Raw genomic sequence first — 19,703 nt, 5'->3', positions numbered from 1 at the left:
CCAATCCTCTTCAAATAAACTCTGAGTCGCGTACGGTACGTCTGTGAGCGTTGCGTTGACAAATACCGGCTGCACCCTCGCGCCACCGGAGCTCGCTTCCCTCTGGCAACAATTGTACGAAAACAGTTGAACGAGCCGACAGCGTAAGTGGCCCTACAAGCAGCAGGACCAGCGCGATGATTCACTTCAGACAAAGCACGTGCCCCTCCCCCAGAGCGGAGCCGCGGAGTTCCCTTTCCCGTATCTTTGCAGACTCTTTCCACATTCAGCTGGGCGCTCTGTCCTGGCGGATCTCCCCCAATCACCGGCACATTGCCTTTGGCAGCTGTTGAGTGCACAGGGCGGAAAGCTGATCGTGGAACTGTTGTTTTGCGCCCACCGCCAGAATGTATGCTGGTCACATTGACCACGCGTAGTTTCTTTTTTGTTATTACTATTCATAGCTCGGCACAGGTGCCTCGGTTGAACCTGTGCGAAGGGACGGCCGGCAAAGTTTGCTAGCAGTCCATCGTAGCAATCGGCTAAACGAACGCGCGCGCGCGCGCGCGTGTGCGTGCGCGCTCGCTCATTCACTCGTTCGCTTAACAGTGTCAGTGGTGTGAAATCGACAGAAGCAGAAGAAATACTTTGAGATCTGTGCAGTTAGGCTAATCTCACCGTATCTATTGACATTACTTATTGATGACCCTCAATCGTTGGATGCTCATACAAGTGACGTATATCGTACTGTGATAAACATCGTTAACAGAGCGTTTACGATGGACGGATTTAACATGTTCTAACTGGACAAACGACAACAACAGGAATTGGAACAAGCAACGGTAGACAACTGTTGCGCTGCCTTATTCGTACTTGGACACAAAGTGCGACGCTATTTGGTGAACCTTCGAGAAAGTGATCGCATCAGAAGCTTAAAAGTTCATACATAGGATATGCTACATTGCATTAGATGATTCCTGCTAAAGTCTAAAACTTCTACACGTGCTAGGACTTCCTCAATGTACTGTGTGCGCGAAGTCTTTTCGTGAGGAGACTGCTATCGTTTCCGTTGTTACTTTATGGTTTAACAGTTCTCTAACAAATAGTTAAGCAGGCGTAGCAAAGTTTCAGTACAACTCGGATCACTTTCGGCATTACAATTACAAGAAAGGACAGTGGAAAAGTGAAGCTTTTAGCGCAGTGAGGACATCTTGAGTTACTGCCGGGATGAGACAGCCGCGGCACGGGCCTGCGGCTGTCAGCCGAAATCGCACGCCGCTCGGAAAGCGTTACACGCTTGAGATTTTTCCTTCCTGTTTTCGCTTCGATCGACGAGCAATAGTGAGATTAACTGTGGTCCTATTATTAATTGTACTCTGTTGCTGGCCCACTGAAGTTGTGAATGGGTCGCGAGTACAAGTTGACCCACAGATTAAAGCATACGAAGGACTAGTAGTTGCCATCTCACCAAAGATCAAACAAAATCATGGAAAATCCATCATATCCAACCTTGAGGTTAGTAATTTACTCGACAGTCGGGCAAATTGCATTGCAGAAATTTTAGTCTCTGCAAAAAAGGGTGTCATATTGATACTTGTGCAAACAAATTTGAGACTTATTTCTTGTAAAAATCTTGCTAAATGTAAAATACCTAGAAAAAAAAGCTGGGAACATATTTTCATGCCCCGGATTGTATGTACGATTCCATCTCAGGAACATTTGATTAGGTAACACAACAAAGCAACGTAAAACCCATCTATTACAAACGTCATTAGAGTCAGCACAGGATCTTTTAATGCGACAGATATGAGTTCGATTTTATAGCTACCGTTTGTCTGCACATGTTTGTGGCAAACAAACTAAATGCAGATATATATTAGGCTACCTAAGCTGTTAAAAGACTAAATGCTAGATAATTTTGTATGAAAAAAAAATGTAACTATTACATGGATCCATATATGTTATTCTCTTCGTTTCACACTCTATTTTATCATGCTCTCTCTGTCAGCCTTTCGTACATGTTCCGCCTTTAATATTCCTTCGCCCTGTCAAAGAAGCCCTGCTCATATGCAAACCTAATATATTGCAATACATAAAATATGCCTTTTTCGCCTTGTGTATCTTACTATGTATAATAACTTTTTTTTTATTATTTCCTGCCGTGTACACTTCGGCTGCTTATCATTTTCTGACGAAAGCAAATTGTCCTTAATCGTAACAAATTTGCCACTTCCGCCACGTGCCTGAAGAGAGAAAAGGAAAATGCATTGTCAAAAGAACAATCGAAATGGAAGCCGATCTCCGATTATAATCACTGTCATAGTCTGCTAGATCAGTGGTCCAATCAGTCAACTTCCGACTGTGTAAGTAAGATGATTCAGCAAAAAGATATAATTGACCACCTGTTGGCCAGTGAAAACCAACGATTGAGTTCTAATGATGCCAGAAAACTATTAAAATTAGTTAGCCAGTTAGGGACTAAAAGATGTCTTGCGTTTGGCTCAATCCTGAATACAATAAAAGGAACCACTGAATCCTGAAGAAATCCTGAATGATTTTTTACCATGTGTAAATATTTTGGTGAGTATTATAGTGCACTAGAAATTCACTCGCGATCTTGCTGCTGAGTACATGCTCTTTTACCTGTGGAAATACATGAATTTTTTTAAAATCGTTGTTGCAAGAAATCAAAGGATTCTACCGGGAACCTAAAAATAAAGCCTCCCATAGGTAAGCAAGCAGCACTTCATTCTGCAGGTTTAGTTCTCACAGTTTTACAACTTCATCATGATGAGGCTGAAACAACAATCGGTGTTTGTACTAAGCTAGAACAAAGTGGAGTCCTCCGAAACTATGGAGATGCTAGGACACGGCATGCAATTCGTTTCCCATGTCGAAGGCATTTTTCGTTTAGGCCATAGGACATATCCTATAGAGCTGATCGCCCGTGTGTCTTCGTTATGTATGGACGGGCTACCGGAGGCAGGCAATAGACCCTCCACGAACAGTTCGCCTTTGCTGCTGCTGTTGAGGCTGCTGTCCCTACAGAAGCTGCGTGTTCCTTTATTCTAAAAACGTTTGGAATGTAGGCCGCGCGTGTTTCGCGTCTGTTTCGCGTCGTCTTGGCCTCCGGTAGCACCTGTGCGAACTACCAAAGGTACTACAACTACAGCTATAGCTAAGAACAGAGCTGTTGGTGATAGAGCCTCAAGCAACGCGTACTCAAGCCTTGCCCTCCTTGCCATCTCTCTTCTCTCCCTATTTCCCTTTGTTTTACTGAAAAGCACAACGTAGCGATGAATACTGCCAGCCTTCGCTGATACTAGCGACGCGTTCGTCGAGGGCATCCACGACGGTTCCTTTGTCGTTCCTTCAGCTATGCGACCTTGGCAATGTGAGTTTGACATATAAAGTGCTTACAGCTACACAGTCAGCCAACTACGACGTCTTCAAGTAGCGATGGAGCTCCCACCTTCGGTTTCCGTGACCCAGGCGTTAGGCGACGTTATAAAGTAGACTAATTTTGAGATTAATGTTTGTCACCTGTTTTACGTTAAGCAACCTAGTAAAAAAAACATCTGTAAGATCATAGGCGATTGGTCAATGAAAGATTACCGTATCTACCCATTTATGCTTTTGCAGTGAAAATGGAGAGTGAATATAGTCAAAGGGAGCGCACACATTTCTCTTATAGACGTGTGTATTTTTTTTTACATGTCACATAAACATGAGCAATTGTTCTTTGACGAATGTTCGACAATGCATAGTCATACACTTCACGTAACCACAGGTTCTACTCAAAGAGGTCTTTGCATTTAGGCTTACACTAGGTAAGTAAGTGTATACATTGAATTATCGTTCCAACTTCTATGGAGAAAAAATAATTCCACACTGTGATTAAAAGGGGGTTTTGTAATTATTTTAGCGAACTGTCAAATCTGCATTTGATTTGTTTTTACACAAAGGGAAAACTGTTGTTGAGCTGAATAGATGATAGCGTAAATATGTGGTACTCGATAAATTATTGCCTTACTTTGAAGTTGTCGTAGTGCTACTTCGTAGAACCTGCTGCTGTCATGTTTGTCATTGTGGGATTCAAGTGGCAAATGTATTCTGAAATAAGGGCATCGAACAGTTCGTGGCCTCCCGCGGGCAATTCTATAGAGCTGTAACGGACAAATGTTCTTTGTTGTGTTATGCAAGCATATCTCTCATCAAGGGTCTCTCACATGACGATAGCAGCTTCGTTAATTTTGTGTACGTTCTACTTCATACAGATCGTGTGCTCGTCTTATGATGCTTGATACAGCTTGTTGAGGACATCTCATGTCATACTATGCACTGTTCTGTGATAATACAACCTGAACAAGTAAAACAGGATAAGTCGCTAAGTTCAGCTTGCCCTCTACTCACGCCTACTCTACTTCACCTTTCAGATAAATTCATGCATATATTTAGGCGTTGATGATGCGTGCGTTGTGAATCGGAGCTCTCCTTCGAATCCATGAAGCCAAAGCCTATCGTTATTATGTGCGTGATTGTACGAAGCTGTACTTTTACTTTACGAAGACCGTCACAAGAATCCTGTAGAATCAGCAGTTAATTTCTGCTGCACGGTTCTAGGAACACCTCTGAGTATGATTTTGTTTATTGATTTTAATGAATACGCACTATATTTACACGGAATCGATGAAATTCTCTGCTAAGCTTCACTAAGTAATACCATACAGCCGTTTGTTTGTACCTGAACACTCAGTTATCAAAAAAAAGTCATAACACTTAAATTTCGAACAAATATCGTTATATAGTTAAACAATTATCCTCTACATACCACCCCATTATTCTCATCCTCACTCATAGACACAATAGTTACATCCAACAAGCCGGTCCTAAAGCTTTAATCTTAGTAGCTTCCTCATTGCTTCCATCTGCTGATATGCCCATACACTTAACGTAAACGTATTACCAATCGCAATTTGAGCTCTGGCCTAACGGACTCGTGAGGAACTGCGAAAGATCTTAAAGACCTCACAATTAGGCATAGATTAATCTCAATGTGTTGAACAGAAGACGATAGTGTTGTCCTCATTATCGCTTTCCATGCCCCAGAGAATTGCGCAATCCATGTTTCGGCCCGCAAAACGGTTCGACTTGCTGCCGCAAAGGAAGTGAAGTCCAGAGCAAAAGCTGAAAGGATGAAGGAAAGAGTAGAAATGCCGGCGTGACTAAGCTGATCTCAAAGCGCGCTGAACCACGATCTGGGTGTTCATACGCAAAGTTTCGTTCCGTAGCCGCTGGTCAGCCAAAGCGAGCTATTTTTGTTGACGGACCTGACGGTGGCTGTTTTGCTATTCCGTCCAACGCCAACCTAGGCCATACGATTTGCCCCTGAGGAGCGGAATTATGGCACATTCAACATTCGCAACACCCGTGGCCATAAATCCACACGAGGATACTTTAACGGCCAGTCTGCGCTTAGCAGTCGGTGTATATATCAACGTTATATCTCCTACTAGACCCAGTTCTACCTGCTCCTAGGAGAATCGCCTCGTTGAACGCCTTCAATAGCACCTAACTGTCGGATATATGTACACAGTGGTAGGCAATAGCGGCCATGTAGGCGATTGCGGTTGAAACACTTCGGTAGGATCGATAACTCGTCATTAATAACGGCGCATGCACCTTTGATTGTTTTTTTTATTTGGTTTCAACCAGGTCTTGCTGACATCGTCACCATGCAGATCTGACATATATCATAATGACGGCAAGCTGAAAGAAACTTAGCGCAGTTAATTAAACTATACGTATAGAGTACAAGTTTAAAGTAAAAAAAAAAAGCCATATAATAATAACTAGCAGTGAATAATATAATCGGCCGTTGTCCTGCAGATTTTACGCGACCGAGTTTCATTGCCGGCAACGGGAACTATCTGCTGCATGATAAATCTGTATTATCTCATTCTGCTGAGCCGATTCTGCTCGAGCGTTTCATAATACTTCTGCTAAGTGTACCTTGAACTTTGTCTAACGACAAGAGCGTGTAGTGAACCTGACCCCTTTTTGTAACTTTATCATATCTATACAGCAGTGAACCCAACTATAATACTCTTTGTCAAAGGCGAACGCTTAACTCGAAGCGGTGCCGTTATCGCACGTTATTCCATTGATTTTGCTGTCGTTGAAAGGTGGCGCTTCCTTCTCAAACGAACCTACCGCTTGCACCGCCGTCACTTCGGCGTTACGCGTACGAATGAGCTAACAACGAAATCAACCCAGCTCACGCTCACGAAGAGCCCATAGATGTGCGTGAATGACCACAAATGCTGTTGGTACGGTTCAGGTTTCTTAATGGAATCAATGATTTTATTGATTGCTGAATAAGCGGACGATCGGACGTCTGTAACTTGCGTTCAGCCCTTTTTTCTGTTCTCATTCTTTGCCAACTGGTTTATCATACCACCTTCTTTCTGGGCCTCTTCACGCCTCGACAACTTTCAGATTGTCAGGTTACAGTGAACAAGAATATCCTCTACGATAGCCTTCGGCAATTTTTAAGGGCTTTCCTTCCCCGATTAGATGCATAATCAGATTTTTTGAGGTCATTATATCTGAACAATGTATCAAATCACATTCAAGAAATGACGTCTAGCAAGATGAAATAAGGGTCTTTATTAGTGTAACAAAGATTTCAAATGGAACATATTGATACCAAAAAAGATGAAAGCGTCGTCTCGGTTATGGTAACGCAAAACATGGACTACAACCGTCAAACGGCTAGAAAGATGGCATAACCACGTAGCCATGACTCGGTTCTCCGTTGAATCTTATTGGGGGCATGGTGGGTTAGTAACCTTAATCCTTTTATTTACGATAGAATTAGCGAGAAGTTGATTTCAGTGACAGCTTTGGCCATTCCCAATGAGCCCAAGCTATAATAATTGCCAATGAACAACCAACCCAGTCAAGAATATATAGCAGTTTAATTTTCACAGCCAAGAAATAAATCTCTTTTGTCGAACGTTGGTATTTGTCATGAACTTTAAATCATTTGTGCGTTTCCTCCAATCTCACTTAAGCCATCGGAGTCGGCCGGTGTCATTGCGTCATCGACAACCGTTTCTATTACTGACTATTCTTAAACGCTGCCGCTTTGGATTAAAAGCAGTTCGGACGTAAACACTGATACACCGCAGTGAATCAGCACGATCCGCTTCATAGTGTTCCAATAAATAACATTGAGTAAGTACGGCAGTAACAGCGGTGCACCGAAAGCAAACGATGTGGACAGCTGAGATCCTTTCGAAACGGTTGGATGCGCGCCATTGGAATATCGATCCAACGCTCATCATTCCGTTTGCTCTGCTCACTGTAGTCATCACAACCTATGATGATGTGACTATGGCCGCCGCCGTCGTCGTCGTTATTGTTATCATTGTGGCGGACGGGTAGCTACAACAGAGAGTTTGTGTAGAAAATAGTAGCGTTTGGCTTTCGGCGCCGGCTGCCTATTCAGAGTTCTAAATAGCCGGCGAATTTGCCCTACTCCCCCAGCTACAAGTTCCGACCAGTTCGCTCCAACGAAAAGAACAGCCAGTTTTGTAGAGGTAGGAGTGCCCAAGTGTCGGCCCAGTCGGCCAATACATTGGGTGAAAACTCTTGCTTTTTTACTGTCGCCCCATCCCATAGGAACAACAATATCGCTGCTCTTACTGTTTCTACCATTACTGCGATGATATGGATAACCATCATATACAAGACGCCTACAACCCGAGCTACTGTAGATAAACGCACTTGATGTTGATAAAGTACACCCTCTAATGTCGTCAGCGGCGGCACGAGCGACTATGAAGACGATATAGGCACAAAAACATTGGTCGCAACGAAACCGATAGATGGCGGTTGACTTCGTTCCGTCTTCAACTCGTCGTCACCACTTGGGGCAAGGAACTATTTTGGTTACCAATTTGTCGTTCTTTTTGGCAGCAGCAGCAGGGGCGTCGACTGATGGCTGACCAGTGGCTCGTGATAGTCAAAAGAAAAAAGGTTGGGGATACTTGTAGTGTTCCATATATGCTCGCTGCTTTGTCGGAAGCTGTTGATGATCGTTGCAGATTATGGGGAGAAAAAAAGGAAAATTTTAAATAAATACTCTCTCCTTTTCTATAAAGAGGGAGATGTGTGAGTTGTTTGTGTACCTTGGGCGGGTCACGGGATCGATATATAGGAATGACGTGCCACACCAGAGAGTGATGTGTGCTAACTGGACAGCGTCAGAGAAAGAAGTGAGCCATGAAGACATTCGTTCGAAGTTAAATCGGGTCGCAGATGGGTGGATGGATTCTTAAGCAGCATGACTGCATCTCTGAAGCTGCCCTGGGAAATACCGAAAACGAAATATAAACAATGCTGTGAAGAATAGACGACAATAAAAAGTACATTCATGTTACAACACAGCATAGTTACAATAAGACAAGGGAGAGCTCTATAATAGACTGTTGATGACTATTTTAATCGTCACAAAGTAGCTGATGTTACATACAGAAGCTGCCTCTTACTTAATTTATCCTGTAGTGGTATAGTTTGGAAAGAAAGCATGTAGCATTGCTACCTCCATTGATGACGATGGTTTATCACTACGTGAAAATTATTAACGATAGAACAGAAGCGAAAGCTGTATGAATATACCACATGAAAGGTAAAACTAGTCCTTGTTTCATTAGCGCAACTTAATTGGACTTACTTCTAAATTATTTTAGCGTAAAGTCACTTTTCCTATTAGCGTGATTACTACTGAAAAAAGTGACCCTACTTAGCCTTCTTTTTGTCGTTGATACAGCCTATAGGGATAACAAAGTAAAGCACGAAACTATGAACGGTGCACGCTAAGCGATGATACGGCGGACGGCGTTATAGTCTCATAGGCAAATCTGAAATTCGGTTGTGAAACTAAAGCGTTGAATAGATCAGATTTGTGTAGCTGCGACTAGGGGGTTCTGCCTGCCTAGTCAGTAAGAGTCGGGTCACTCTACCTACCGTTGGACACGGGCCAAGATAAGCAGGAGGACATGCATTAGGCGACGCCCAGCGCACTGGCCTAGAGAGACAGTAAGCAAGGGTAACTGCGTGAGTCGGTCAGGGGATCGGATGGGGGCGGTAGGCAGCAGCGGTGGCCGAACAAACGGACAGACGGGAAACGAGTACCGGATGTACTTTTTCCAGCTAAAAGCAACTGTAAGAACGAGCAAGGTAGTGAGTGAGTGAGAAGAAACAGAATCAGTCAGACGTCAAGCAGCCAATGCGGCAAGCTTCGACCGCCACTGCTGCAAACATTCTTGCTCGGTGTTTTAGTCAACACCAAATTGTCTAGCAGTTATAACCATATATATGTAGAAAATCGGAGGGCATTTCGAAGACATTTCTACAGTGGCTACACTTTACTCTGCTGCTGTCGTTTTTAATGCTACATAGATATTATAACAGGCGGAAGTCGGTCAAAATTGGTGTTATGCCGTGGGACCTTCCGCCGCTTGTAAGGTGTCGAGAACCTGCGGACAGTTAGCACTTTGCCAGACTGAAGTACATACAGATGAGTAGACTAGATCGTGTCCGATATAACTACTACTACTACGGGAGCTATTATTGTTATTAAGAAAAAGGTCAAATGAACGGGTCCATTATAACAACGGGGAAATCAGAAGCGAAAACAATCGCGCACAGAATATGGAATGGGAAAGCGTGTCCTACGCTCATCGAGAACTATGATTATTAGAACCATGAGGTTATTTAGTTACATGGCGTAGCGGCGCCAGGCATAAAAATATCATAAACAGGATATATTCGTCTCTTTATGTCTATGCTTACATCATTATAATAGCCATAGTAATAACGATTAATGTTGTGCCTTATTTTTCCATATACGTTCATCTTCTACTTATTTTGTTGGTTTCTAAGAGAATCAAATCACTCAATATGGCAGGAAAATACTGGCTCGCAGAATAGGGTTAACAATACACAAATAAATTTCTTAGGGGAAGCTATGTATTAAGCTACCATATTATTTTCGTCGCTCAATTCAGTCAATCATTGGTAGTCGTCAATTTTGCTGTTGGTGCCGTTTACCTTCGCAAACAATGCAAACACAATGTAGCCAATTTCCGAACGGTGTTCGCTCGACATGGCCGGCGATGAATTAATGTCCTCTGTTATTGGACCGACAACGAATCTGGGCTCCCGTAACGGCAAGCACAGACGTGGCGGCGGTGGCGGCAAGAGCTGAAAGTCGTCACCCACATCTGTTGACCCATCCGTCCGTCCCTTCACTTCGCCGTTGCCTAGAAAGCGGGCAGCCAGACACAGAAGATCAGTATTGCCGAGCAATGGCGGCATCTAGAATAAGAGTGTCTGCAACTACGGCGGTGCTAGCCTGCTAATGGCGACGATGCTGCTCGCCTGGCTCTGCGGCGCAGTCCAGAGTGCACAATTTGTCCCGCTTTGCTACACGTTAGTGCGTGCGTATCCACTTACTGCTTGGCTGTGACAGCAACATGTTTCTATAGCACTCACATTATGGTGACTGCGGCTGCGTGGTAAGTCTGGCTATACTACCTGTCTGAGCTATACTCTAATATAGCGATCCTCTATATATACATACACATATAAGTTATGGTGTAAGCGAGCAAAGAAGCGACGGCCTAGCGAGCATATCATCGCACCAAGGCCTGTGACAGCAGCGTCAGGAGCATTAACTCAATGAACTTAAGCCACCGACGATGGTTGACCAAAACTGTGAATGGGGGCAGCTCCGTAGTAAGTTATGTTGTTTTCTGATCATGGTAGGCAGGGTAGGCAGTCGGTAAAGATAGGCCACAGCGTCCTCCATTCTGACCTCTGTTCTGGTCAGCAGACCAATGCCCCATATAGGGCGGCTCTGATCTCCCCACTTGTTATCTTTCCCCAGTTGTTGATGATGGCCACTTCGACCGGTGTCTGTAGCAACTGCTGCTTGCTGCTTGTTGTACCGAAGTGTCTTATAACGATAGGGGAAGCATCTGCGGCAGGCTTTTGTTGGTTGCCGTGGCGCCGTCACTATTATGGCCTGTTTGTCCTGAATCCCACCCGTGATCACTTAGGTCGAGTGGTGGAATCCAGACAAAGGGAAATATCATCCACATATGTACATCCATTTTGATGTAGTCTGAGGCTAGTGCTGCGCCGACACGCTAGCAGTCTTAGAGTCAGTGGCATCTGCCATTCAGAAACACCACTTTCCACGTTCGTGCTTGTTGGTCTCAGCAGGAATACAACTGGGCAAACGCAGGCACCGTTAATGATGATTGTTCATATTTATGCACCACTTTGTATATTAATAGCATTTGGAGAGAGAGAAAATCTTTCAAAAAATCATAGCTATTTACGATATGTATTGTTGATTTGACTTTTGCCATTTAAGGCGTTACTCAAATGCTCTACCACCCTAATGTTCACGCCGAAATATCTATGCCAAGGCGGTCCAATCTACAGTGATTACAGAAATGCAGCCTAATCTTCGACAAACCACAGTAAGGATAAGGAGAAATAATGAAGACTGACCGGATAGAGTGAGAGGGAAGACAGAAGAAAACTTAAAACACAACCTTAAACTAACAAAGAAACGAAAAACATCGAAACAAAACAGGATTCAGCCGAAAAACGAAGATCGATATCGCGAAGCAAATGTGTTTTTTAAAACGAAAATGTAGTGTTAAAGCTTAAAAAAACCGTCGTCGGTGTCCCTCGCTGCGTCCGCTGCGCGACAATTGTTCCCGTTTGATTATATTTGATTTGTTCGTAGACCCAGAATTGCTGCTGTCGTTTAGTGAGTCGACGAAAGTTCGATTTTTATTTTGTTTGTTAGCGGATGCCATCGTAGTTGAGGGCCTTCGTAAATATTGTGACTCCTTGTGCGTACGGGTCTTGCTTGCAGACGTTCCTTCAAAACTGCTGTGGCGGCGATGATCATAACAGTAACGACAACAGCTATAACTTCTTCCGCTGTTGTTGTTAGGAGCATCGGTGTCACTGAAATTACGTACGACTGCTAGAAACGAACTCCCCTCTGTTTCATGCTCACATGCTTATCGGTGCCGACGGAGGGTCCTCGCAGACACTGTCGTCGCATTGTCTATAACAGTGTGCCGCGTTAGTGGGACGGCGTTCGTCAGTGAAGTGTTGCCCAGATATTTCCCCGTGGCAACAACCATGTCGACAAGCAGTCCTCATATGGAAGCCTGGTTCGGTCAACAAATCTCAGCTGATCACTAAGTTTTAACTCTCAGTCCCTACACAAATACTCCGATCGGTAAACAGCCAACAACAGCGCATCATTGAAACCGATAGCAGTTGTAGCATCGACAACGCTCGTCTGTTGAATGAATCTGATACTAGCGTGTCGTCATTCAGATCGCCGCTATTTCCTCGGTTATTTGTTAGTTATCTGATTGCTTTTGCTTTGTGAACGTTTCAAAATAATTTTTTTACAATTCGCTTTCACTATTGACAGTAGCTTCTTGCGTAGCCACTACGTAGCCCTGCTAACCTTACTTGCACGCGCACGCGCACGCGCGTGCGTGCGTTCGTTCGTCAAAGATATTCAAATTGCGAAATTATCCCGAATTGCGGAAAATTGGCCGATGGCCTGGTAGCACTGGCTCTAGTTATAGCGGCAGCATGGGCTACTTCGTTTGCATTAGCACAGGCAGAATACTGTTTCGTCAACAGCGATCTGATTGTGACTATAATATGAATGGGTAAGCGACGCTAGAAAACGCATAAGAAATGATTGATTGCAAAACTACCCATATTACGGCCTGGACCGGACCCAAAATGGACTGAAGCGGACCCGATTGGGCAGCATCATGAGAAATCTGGGGTTCGCGTTTTAGGGCTAAAAAGAAACTTTTCCCCTCAGCGTTTTGCGTTTCGTTTTTTGACGCTAGATTTTTTTTGTTTGCACTGACCAGCGGAAACCATCATGGGTCTGCTGTTCGTATAGCCACAAAGCAATAGTCATAGCATTCGATCGTGTCTGTAACCTCGACGGGGACGAGGCACCATGTGTCGTACGTCAGCGATAAAAACGGTGATGTTAATGGTGATTAGATACGTTGATACGCCATACAATGTGTATAATGCAGAACTCTTGGTAACGGGCTAACACACACAGTAGCCAACGTTGTTGCTTTACAATCAGCTAATTGCGTAGTCATCTACAACCGCTGGAGGATTTCATGTTGACAATGTCAAGAACGTACTACGCGGTATAACTGCGACAAAATGTCTTCACAAAAGAGCTAATTTTCGTGTGACAAAAAATATCATATACTTACATAGTTGGTAACGCTTCGATCATGAAGCAGGCAATCATTTAGCCAATCGAGGTTAATTGTCTGCTGTTTGTTGCTTCACGTGCAAATACGTGCCCATAGCTACAAGCCCAATTCTAAGGCACGGACGAAATTTTACAGTTTGTTTTTGTCTTGTTAACCATTTAGCCCCCGTTGAGCGGCGTTCACTTTGAACCCTTCTTGCCCTTCAGGCAAGTTGTTGAAGAAATCGTCCATTCCATCACGAAACAAGCAAACACAGAAAGCATTAAACATCAGTCAATGCAGCGGACTGACGGCCGCGAGAATAGATTTAATGATAGCTCTTGTGGACGATACTTACGTCGCTGTCGAAGTTCACATAACTACCACGTACCACTACAAATACTGTTCGTTCAGGAGCTGCACTGAGATGATGAGGTAGGGCAGAGAAAACATTGGCAAGGTTAGCGAGACTCGTGCTGCTGCTGCAGCTATTTTTGATCTGTTGCATTCATTTATTGGTACGCCCCTGTGTGTATGTGAATGTGTGTGTTAACGATGCGAACGGAAATGACCCTAGGTGAAGGTGGCGGTGCCAGACTTATCCGCCGTCGTCATCTTTAAGTTTTGGTATTTTTTTTTACATTTTTTTTTTCCTTTCATTCATTCATTCATTCATTCTTCCTTGGTTTTTCTTCACTAGCTGAATGCCCTTCGTTCCCCCAAGGACTGACGTCGATGCTACCCAACGGCACGGTGTTATGTCGTGAAAATGTATTTGCCGACCAAAACAGCTAGTGCATGTAGTAACACTAGTAGATGATGATACAGTTATGGCTGAACTTCGGTAAAAGAACGCCCCCTGAACGCTGCAGATCCATACGTCCATAGCTCAACAAGACAGCAGCGGGTTCAGCGGGCTAGCTAGGTGAACTGTGAAAGATAGCCGAAACGACAATCACATACACCGGTATATTAGCTATCGAATTTTTGTTGGTGGAAGTACCACTGCTCGTAACGGCTTTGCCAACTTATTCACGTATTTTCGTCTTCAAGATAGATCCTAGCCAAGTAGCGATGATATTATGCTATATGCTAGCGGTCGTTAACTTTATAAGCATCCAAAGTTAGTCATCCTTTTCATTGCATTGTTGGAGAAAAAAGAAATCAAAATGATTTCCTTAGCGATGCGCAGTCGCCCAGACTTTTCTACTCATTTAGCAAAAGAATAAGTAACCCATAGTAGAAGTCTATGGCGATACTCTTTGCTTTTTATTGTGCTATTACTATCCCTAAAGAATATTTATAAATGAATCACGTACACATGACATGTATGTGTGCTTATAAAGGAAGGCTAAAAATGCAACACTTTTAATCTCCGGCAAAAAAAAAACTTAGCAAACACACATATGGCTGAGTAATAAGTTACTATCATTCATTATCGAAATAAGTGTTCACGTATACGATTTCTCCAAATGACGTTCTTACCGTCGTGTAAAGCCGATTGCTGACAAGATCACTGTAGATCGCGGAAGTTCTTGTTAAACTTTTCAGAGAGCTGTCGTTCGATAGTTTCAACGCATACGAACCTTATACTTTGGCTACTAAGAGAGCGGATGGCAAGTTAGGCCAGAATAGGAGCCTATAGATAATAGGTTTAGCAGGCTCGACTTTGCGGAGAAAACCAAGCCAGATGAATCGCTAAATCGTTCAACGACAACAGATCGTTTGTGGCTCTTTATATTACTACTACGTACGTTGTGACATATATGTAGTATATAACGATAATCTAGGTATTTATATAACGGCAAGCGTGAGGTAGGAAGCGAATAAGGAGAAACCCATGTATGGACCACCTAGAGGCTAAGCATTCTCCTTTTTACAATCGTCTAGTTCGGCATTTCAGAGTTTATTGTCAGATACAGAAGCGCCGTCCTCAGTGATGTGAAATTTGATTATGATTCAAAAATGGTACAATCTAAAACGCTACTCGGCTCTTTAAATTTGTCTGAATTGACTGGAAGCGTTTCATCAATTTCCAGTTATCAAACTAATCCATAGCAATAATACGCACGTATTTACATAGAAACATTTTCGACGCTGACGAACTTACATTAGTGCAAATGCACAATTCTCGGATTACTAAGCTTTTTTTGACAAAAAAAAAAAGTATATTTTTTTCTTCTAGACAAATTCTATAGTTTAAACTGCTGTGAACAACAGAGGTACGTTCATATACAGAATACGATGCGGTCATAACATCGTTCAGAAACGCACCGTCGACGCTTACCCACACTCCTATAAAATATGATATTCCTCCTCTGGGTATTCATTGGCCTGTTTATTTCGGGCCGATCAGTGCTTATTGGAATACTGACATTGCCTCCACGTGTCATCTAACGATCTTGAGCAACGGATGCTTTATTCATAGAGCGTGTTCTATTTTCTACATCGTTGTGTCAACATTGAACGCGGATAAAACTAACGCCGCAATAACCGGGACCGCGCATGTATCACATCATCGATGCTTAGGATACTTCCGTCCGTAAACCGCATCTTTACGCGCGCGATTTAAAACGGCTAAACCATCAGCTAAACAAGGTTCACTTGTGCAGATACTTGACTCACGCAGAAAATATTATTGTATATGCCTTTGGTCTTCAAGGGCGCCTACACGTACGTTAGAAACAATGGTAGAAAACAGTTCAGTCGTCAGTGTCCAGCTGCTAACTTCCATTTTAGATGGACCCACGATTTTTTATGTGAACCAGAAATACGTAGATATGTTGTTGCAGCTTGCTATCACGACCTATTGCCGACAAGAAAAATAAAGACATCATGATTTTCTTCCATAGTGAATTTCAACCTTAGATCCTATGGAGGACTAGATCGTTGGTTAACCTTTACTTATATATCGGCCGGCCGCTAGGGCTTTGATCCCCCAATCCGATCCGAGCTACGGTGGCTAGCAGTGGCTGAACAAGCTCTCATCTGGAGTTACACTTATGCCCACTTTCAAGTCTTCCATTCTCCTATTTCAGCTTTCCTCCGCATTTATGGCTATCTTCATATTCTTTCACATTCTTTGACGCCATACGAACTCAACGTATCTCAGGCGAAGGGGAAGAGTCGCATCGACTCGCAAGGCCATGTGCGCCGAGACCGTATTTAGCAACTGTCGGCCAGGGTCTACATTGATCTGTCCTTTTTGGTATAGAGGTGTGTATGCACGAATGATCGGTCGTGTCTGATCGTCTCTTGGAATCGACGCGAAGCGGCCCTGGCAGGCGACAGCATTCAGTAGCTGGACTCGATAGAGCAAGCAGGTTCAATCCCTACCGCCCCGTAGCCCTTTTTAGTGTTCTCTCTGTCGACAAATAGGTATTTCCGAGCGGTTGCTGTGATCTTTACGAACCGCTCTGGGGTGGATCACCCAGCTATGCCTAACACAGAATAACGCTGTTTACCTTCGCCGTATTGCAACTCCCTGCACCGCAGCAATTTGAACAGATCAAAGAATCACTTAGATAATGGGGTTTAGGAATAAACCTTGCTGCCCGTGCGTAGCCAATAGATCTGAAAATTCGGGTTAATTGCTTACCGCACCTTGCACTATGAGGTACAATTTAGAGGAAGAGAGAAGAAATCAACCACACATAAACGATAATGCGTTTCTTAATTGTAATTGTTTTCCCATAGCCCTCTTGTATCGGGATTTTAAATGAAATTTAGGTTTAGTACTACCTTTCAGTATCGTTTCATGCATGCAAGTGAAGTCAAACTAGCGTGAGTACGATGCGCGCAAACCGTTTGTTGTTTGTTCTGAGTATCAACAGGACATAACGGCGTTCTTAAGTACTCATATGTTATGTCAGACAATTTAGCTGACATCAGCCGCGTTCAAATTCCACCCAGAGAGAAATCAACATTCAAAGTACCAAGACAAAGTCATTTGATTGCCATGACTAGTAAAGTGTAGCACATTGGCGATTTTCGCTTGCTTTTCCATCTAGTGGCACCGCTTCCAACCACCGGTTCCCTATGGCTTCTCTAGCATAACACGAGGCCACCCTCGCTACTCATGAACCCCATGCATAAGTTGATATCCGTCCACTATCCAATCGGCCGTGACGCGTAAATGGCAATATCGGTTAAATTAAAGCCAGTATGCATGGCTGCGAAAGGCTCCAGGTCAGCCATCTCAATCCTATTGAATTTGACTAAATTACAATACATACTCTAGTAGATCAACCATGACCCTACCATTGTAAGTGAGACGGGAGATATACGTGTACAGTGACAATCGGTAACCGGCGGTATCAGTGGTAGTCAGCGAAACGTCTGAAAAGCAGAAACAGTGAGGAACGTAGCGGAGTTCTCGGTTTGCATTAAAGCAAGCTTATAATTTCCAACACACTTGATCTAGTGACAATGTAGATCTATTTACCCTAGACAAACTCTGTTTACTTATGGAACTTCTATTTGTGTACTCTGATTTTGACACGGTTGGTAAGTCGTTATACGATCGCTGTTTAATCAAACAGGGATCACTTCTTGATTGGCCAATGGTCCGCATCGTTGTTGCTGTTACCACGCCACCATCGCGTGCGGGTCGCGCGATTTCTAAAAGCGCTCGTCAGGTGAGACTGGCGATTCTGAAATAATCAATGTTTGGCTACACGCTTATCGTGCAATTCAGCTTTCCGTGGTGAATTCGAGCATATGCTCACTACGGCCGCACAGCTCAGCATACAAGGAAACGAAGAGAATCGTCGACATTTCAAAAAATCGTATCGTTCCCGCATTGGGTTAGCTTTATCATATTTACACGGCTTAACGTGAACTAATGTACTCAGCAACTTTAGAGCAGAATCGATTTCTTAATGACGGGTTCTCCGAAGTAAAGTTGATAGCTAATGGACAACACTAGCGCGCTATTCGAAATATCCATGAGACACAGAGGGCTTTCCTTGATGCTCTCACATGCCATTTCAAAGTTGTCTCTGTCGTCAAAAGTGTAGATTCTCAAAAGCGTTTGGACCGCATGCTACCTCGAGTGTTGGCCAAAAGGCTAAAGGTAGGCCACGTATCTAACCCTGAAATTCTAGAACTAGGCTAATGTAGTTCCTTTGTCTGCTCAGTCTTTAAACTGAAAAATTCGCTGCTGTTCTGCGCACTCAGCAGATGTCGCCTGTCAATGAAACGAGGCCATTCTCCTTAGTGTATAGGTGGAGATTCCAAGGAGCTGGTCCCGTGCTGTATGCTGTTGCTGTTTTCATCACAACTGACGCCATTGGCGCGCAAAGCGGTTCTATACAGAAATGCCATGAGCACATGGGCCGTTCTCACCTTACTCCATAATTTATAATACAAGCTGGGCCTGGGGGATGATAAACAAGCTTGGGTATCAAGCATCAGGAGTAAGGGGCAACCATCTGGAGCCGGTCTATGGTTCGCGTTCGCCGTAAACCTTCCGCCGTGAAAATCTGTTTACATCGCTCTACCAATCTATTTTTTTTTTGTCTAGGCCGGTAACCCCCTATATATCATGGTTACTTAAGTATGTGTATACGTGTGTGTTTGTACAGTATATAGCTGATCCGAACGACCCGCCCAGGCTGCGCCGACCTTTCCTTTCGCCGACCTCCAGCTTCACCGGCAGGCTGTGGTGTTCAAAGAACAGTCCGTTCAAAAGTGTTTTCTCTATTTCCCTACGTTGGCTGCTGTGTGTCTCGCGACCACGCGTGGAAGCAAAGAACTGGTCAGGGGAACCGCCAGAGAGCGCTTAGGAACGACCGCGGCCAACGAGAAGGCTGAACAACTAAAACGACCTGTGAGAGCCCCAGAGAGAGTGAGAGGCAGGAGAAAAACAAGAAGCCAGTCACGGGGGCGCCGAACAAAAAGGTAGCAGCTATAGAACAAGAAATCGACCAGCCGAAAAACGAGACGGCGGAGATGAAGAAGGAAGGCCAGGAGATGGATAGATGAAACGGAATAAAACGATCAAATCGAAGAAAAGCAGCGAGACTTTGGAACCATGGTGCTCTTTTTCCATTGTTTGTTCACCGCCCCCTCCTCCCCCTGCATCTTGCCCGCACGTTTCACCTAACCGTCTTCTGCTGCGAAGACCACTGACGAATTTTGTAACCCTATGACGCGGCAGCACCCACACAAAGAAATATTTCTCTGCTCTCTCTGTTTACTACGCGTACAGCCCCACAAAGGAGTACAACGTCTTCTGCAGAATTTCGGCCGATTGGCGGAGTTTCGGTGTTTCGTCACTGAGAAGCTGCTCTAGTCAAGCCGCGTCAGGGCGGGCACATATTCGATAGCAGGGGCTGTCCGGAAGGAATCGCCAAATCTATTGCTCTTGAAACCGGT

General features: G+C 44.0%; 1 protein-coding gene across 1 annotated transcript in view; it reads left to right on the top strand.

Annotated features, from left to right (window-relative positions):
* Positions 1–318: 318 nt before the first annotated feature.
* LOC111265812 (calcium-activated chloride channel regulator 1) overlaps positions 319–19,703 on the top strand; it is a 96,146-nt gene continuing 76,761 nt past the window's right edge. Inside the window, exon 1 of the mRNA XM_022842740.2 lies at positions 319–1,494. Within this exon, the coding sequence (XP_022698475.1) occupies positions 1,207–1,494 (288 nt within the window). The 5' untranslated portion in view covers positions 319–1,206. The remainder of the gene's footprint in view (positions 1,495–19,703) is intronic.

This window comes from Varroa jacobsoni, unplaced genomic scaffold (assembly GCF_002532875.2).
Source record: "Varroa jacobsoni isolate VJ856 unplaced genomic scaffold, vjacob_1.0 scaffold_1015, whole genome shotgun sequence".
NCBI classification, from domain to species: domain Eukaryota; kingdom Metazoa; phylum Arthropoda; class Arachnida; order Mesostigmata; family Varroidae; genus Varroa; species Varroa jacobsoni.
The sequence above is the reverse complement of the archived record's forward strand: the minus strand, read 5'-3'. Positions and strand labels throughout refer to the sequence as shown.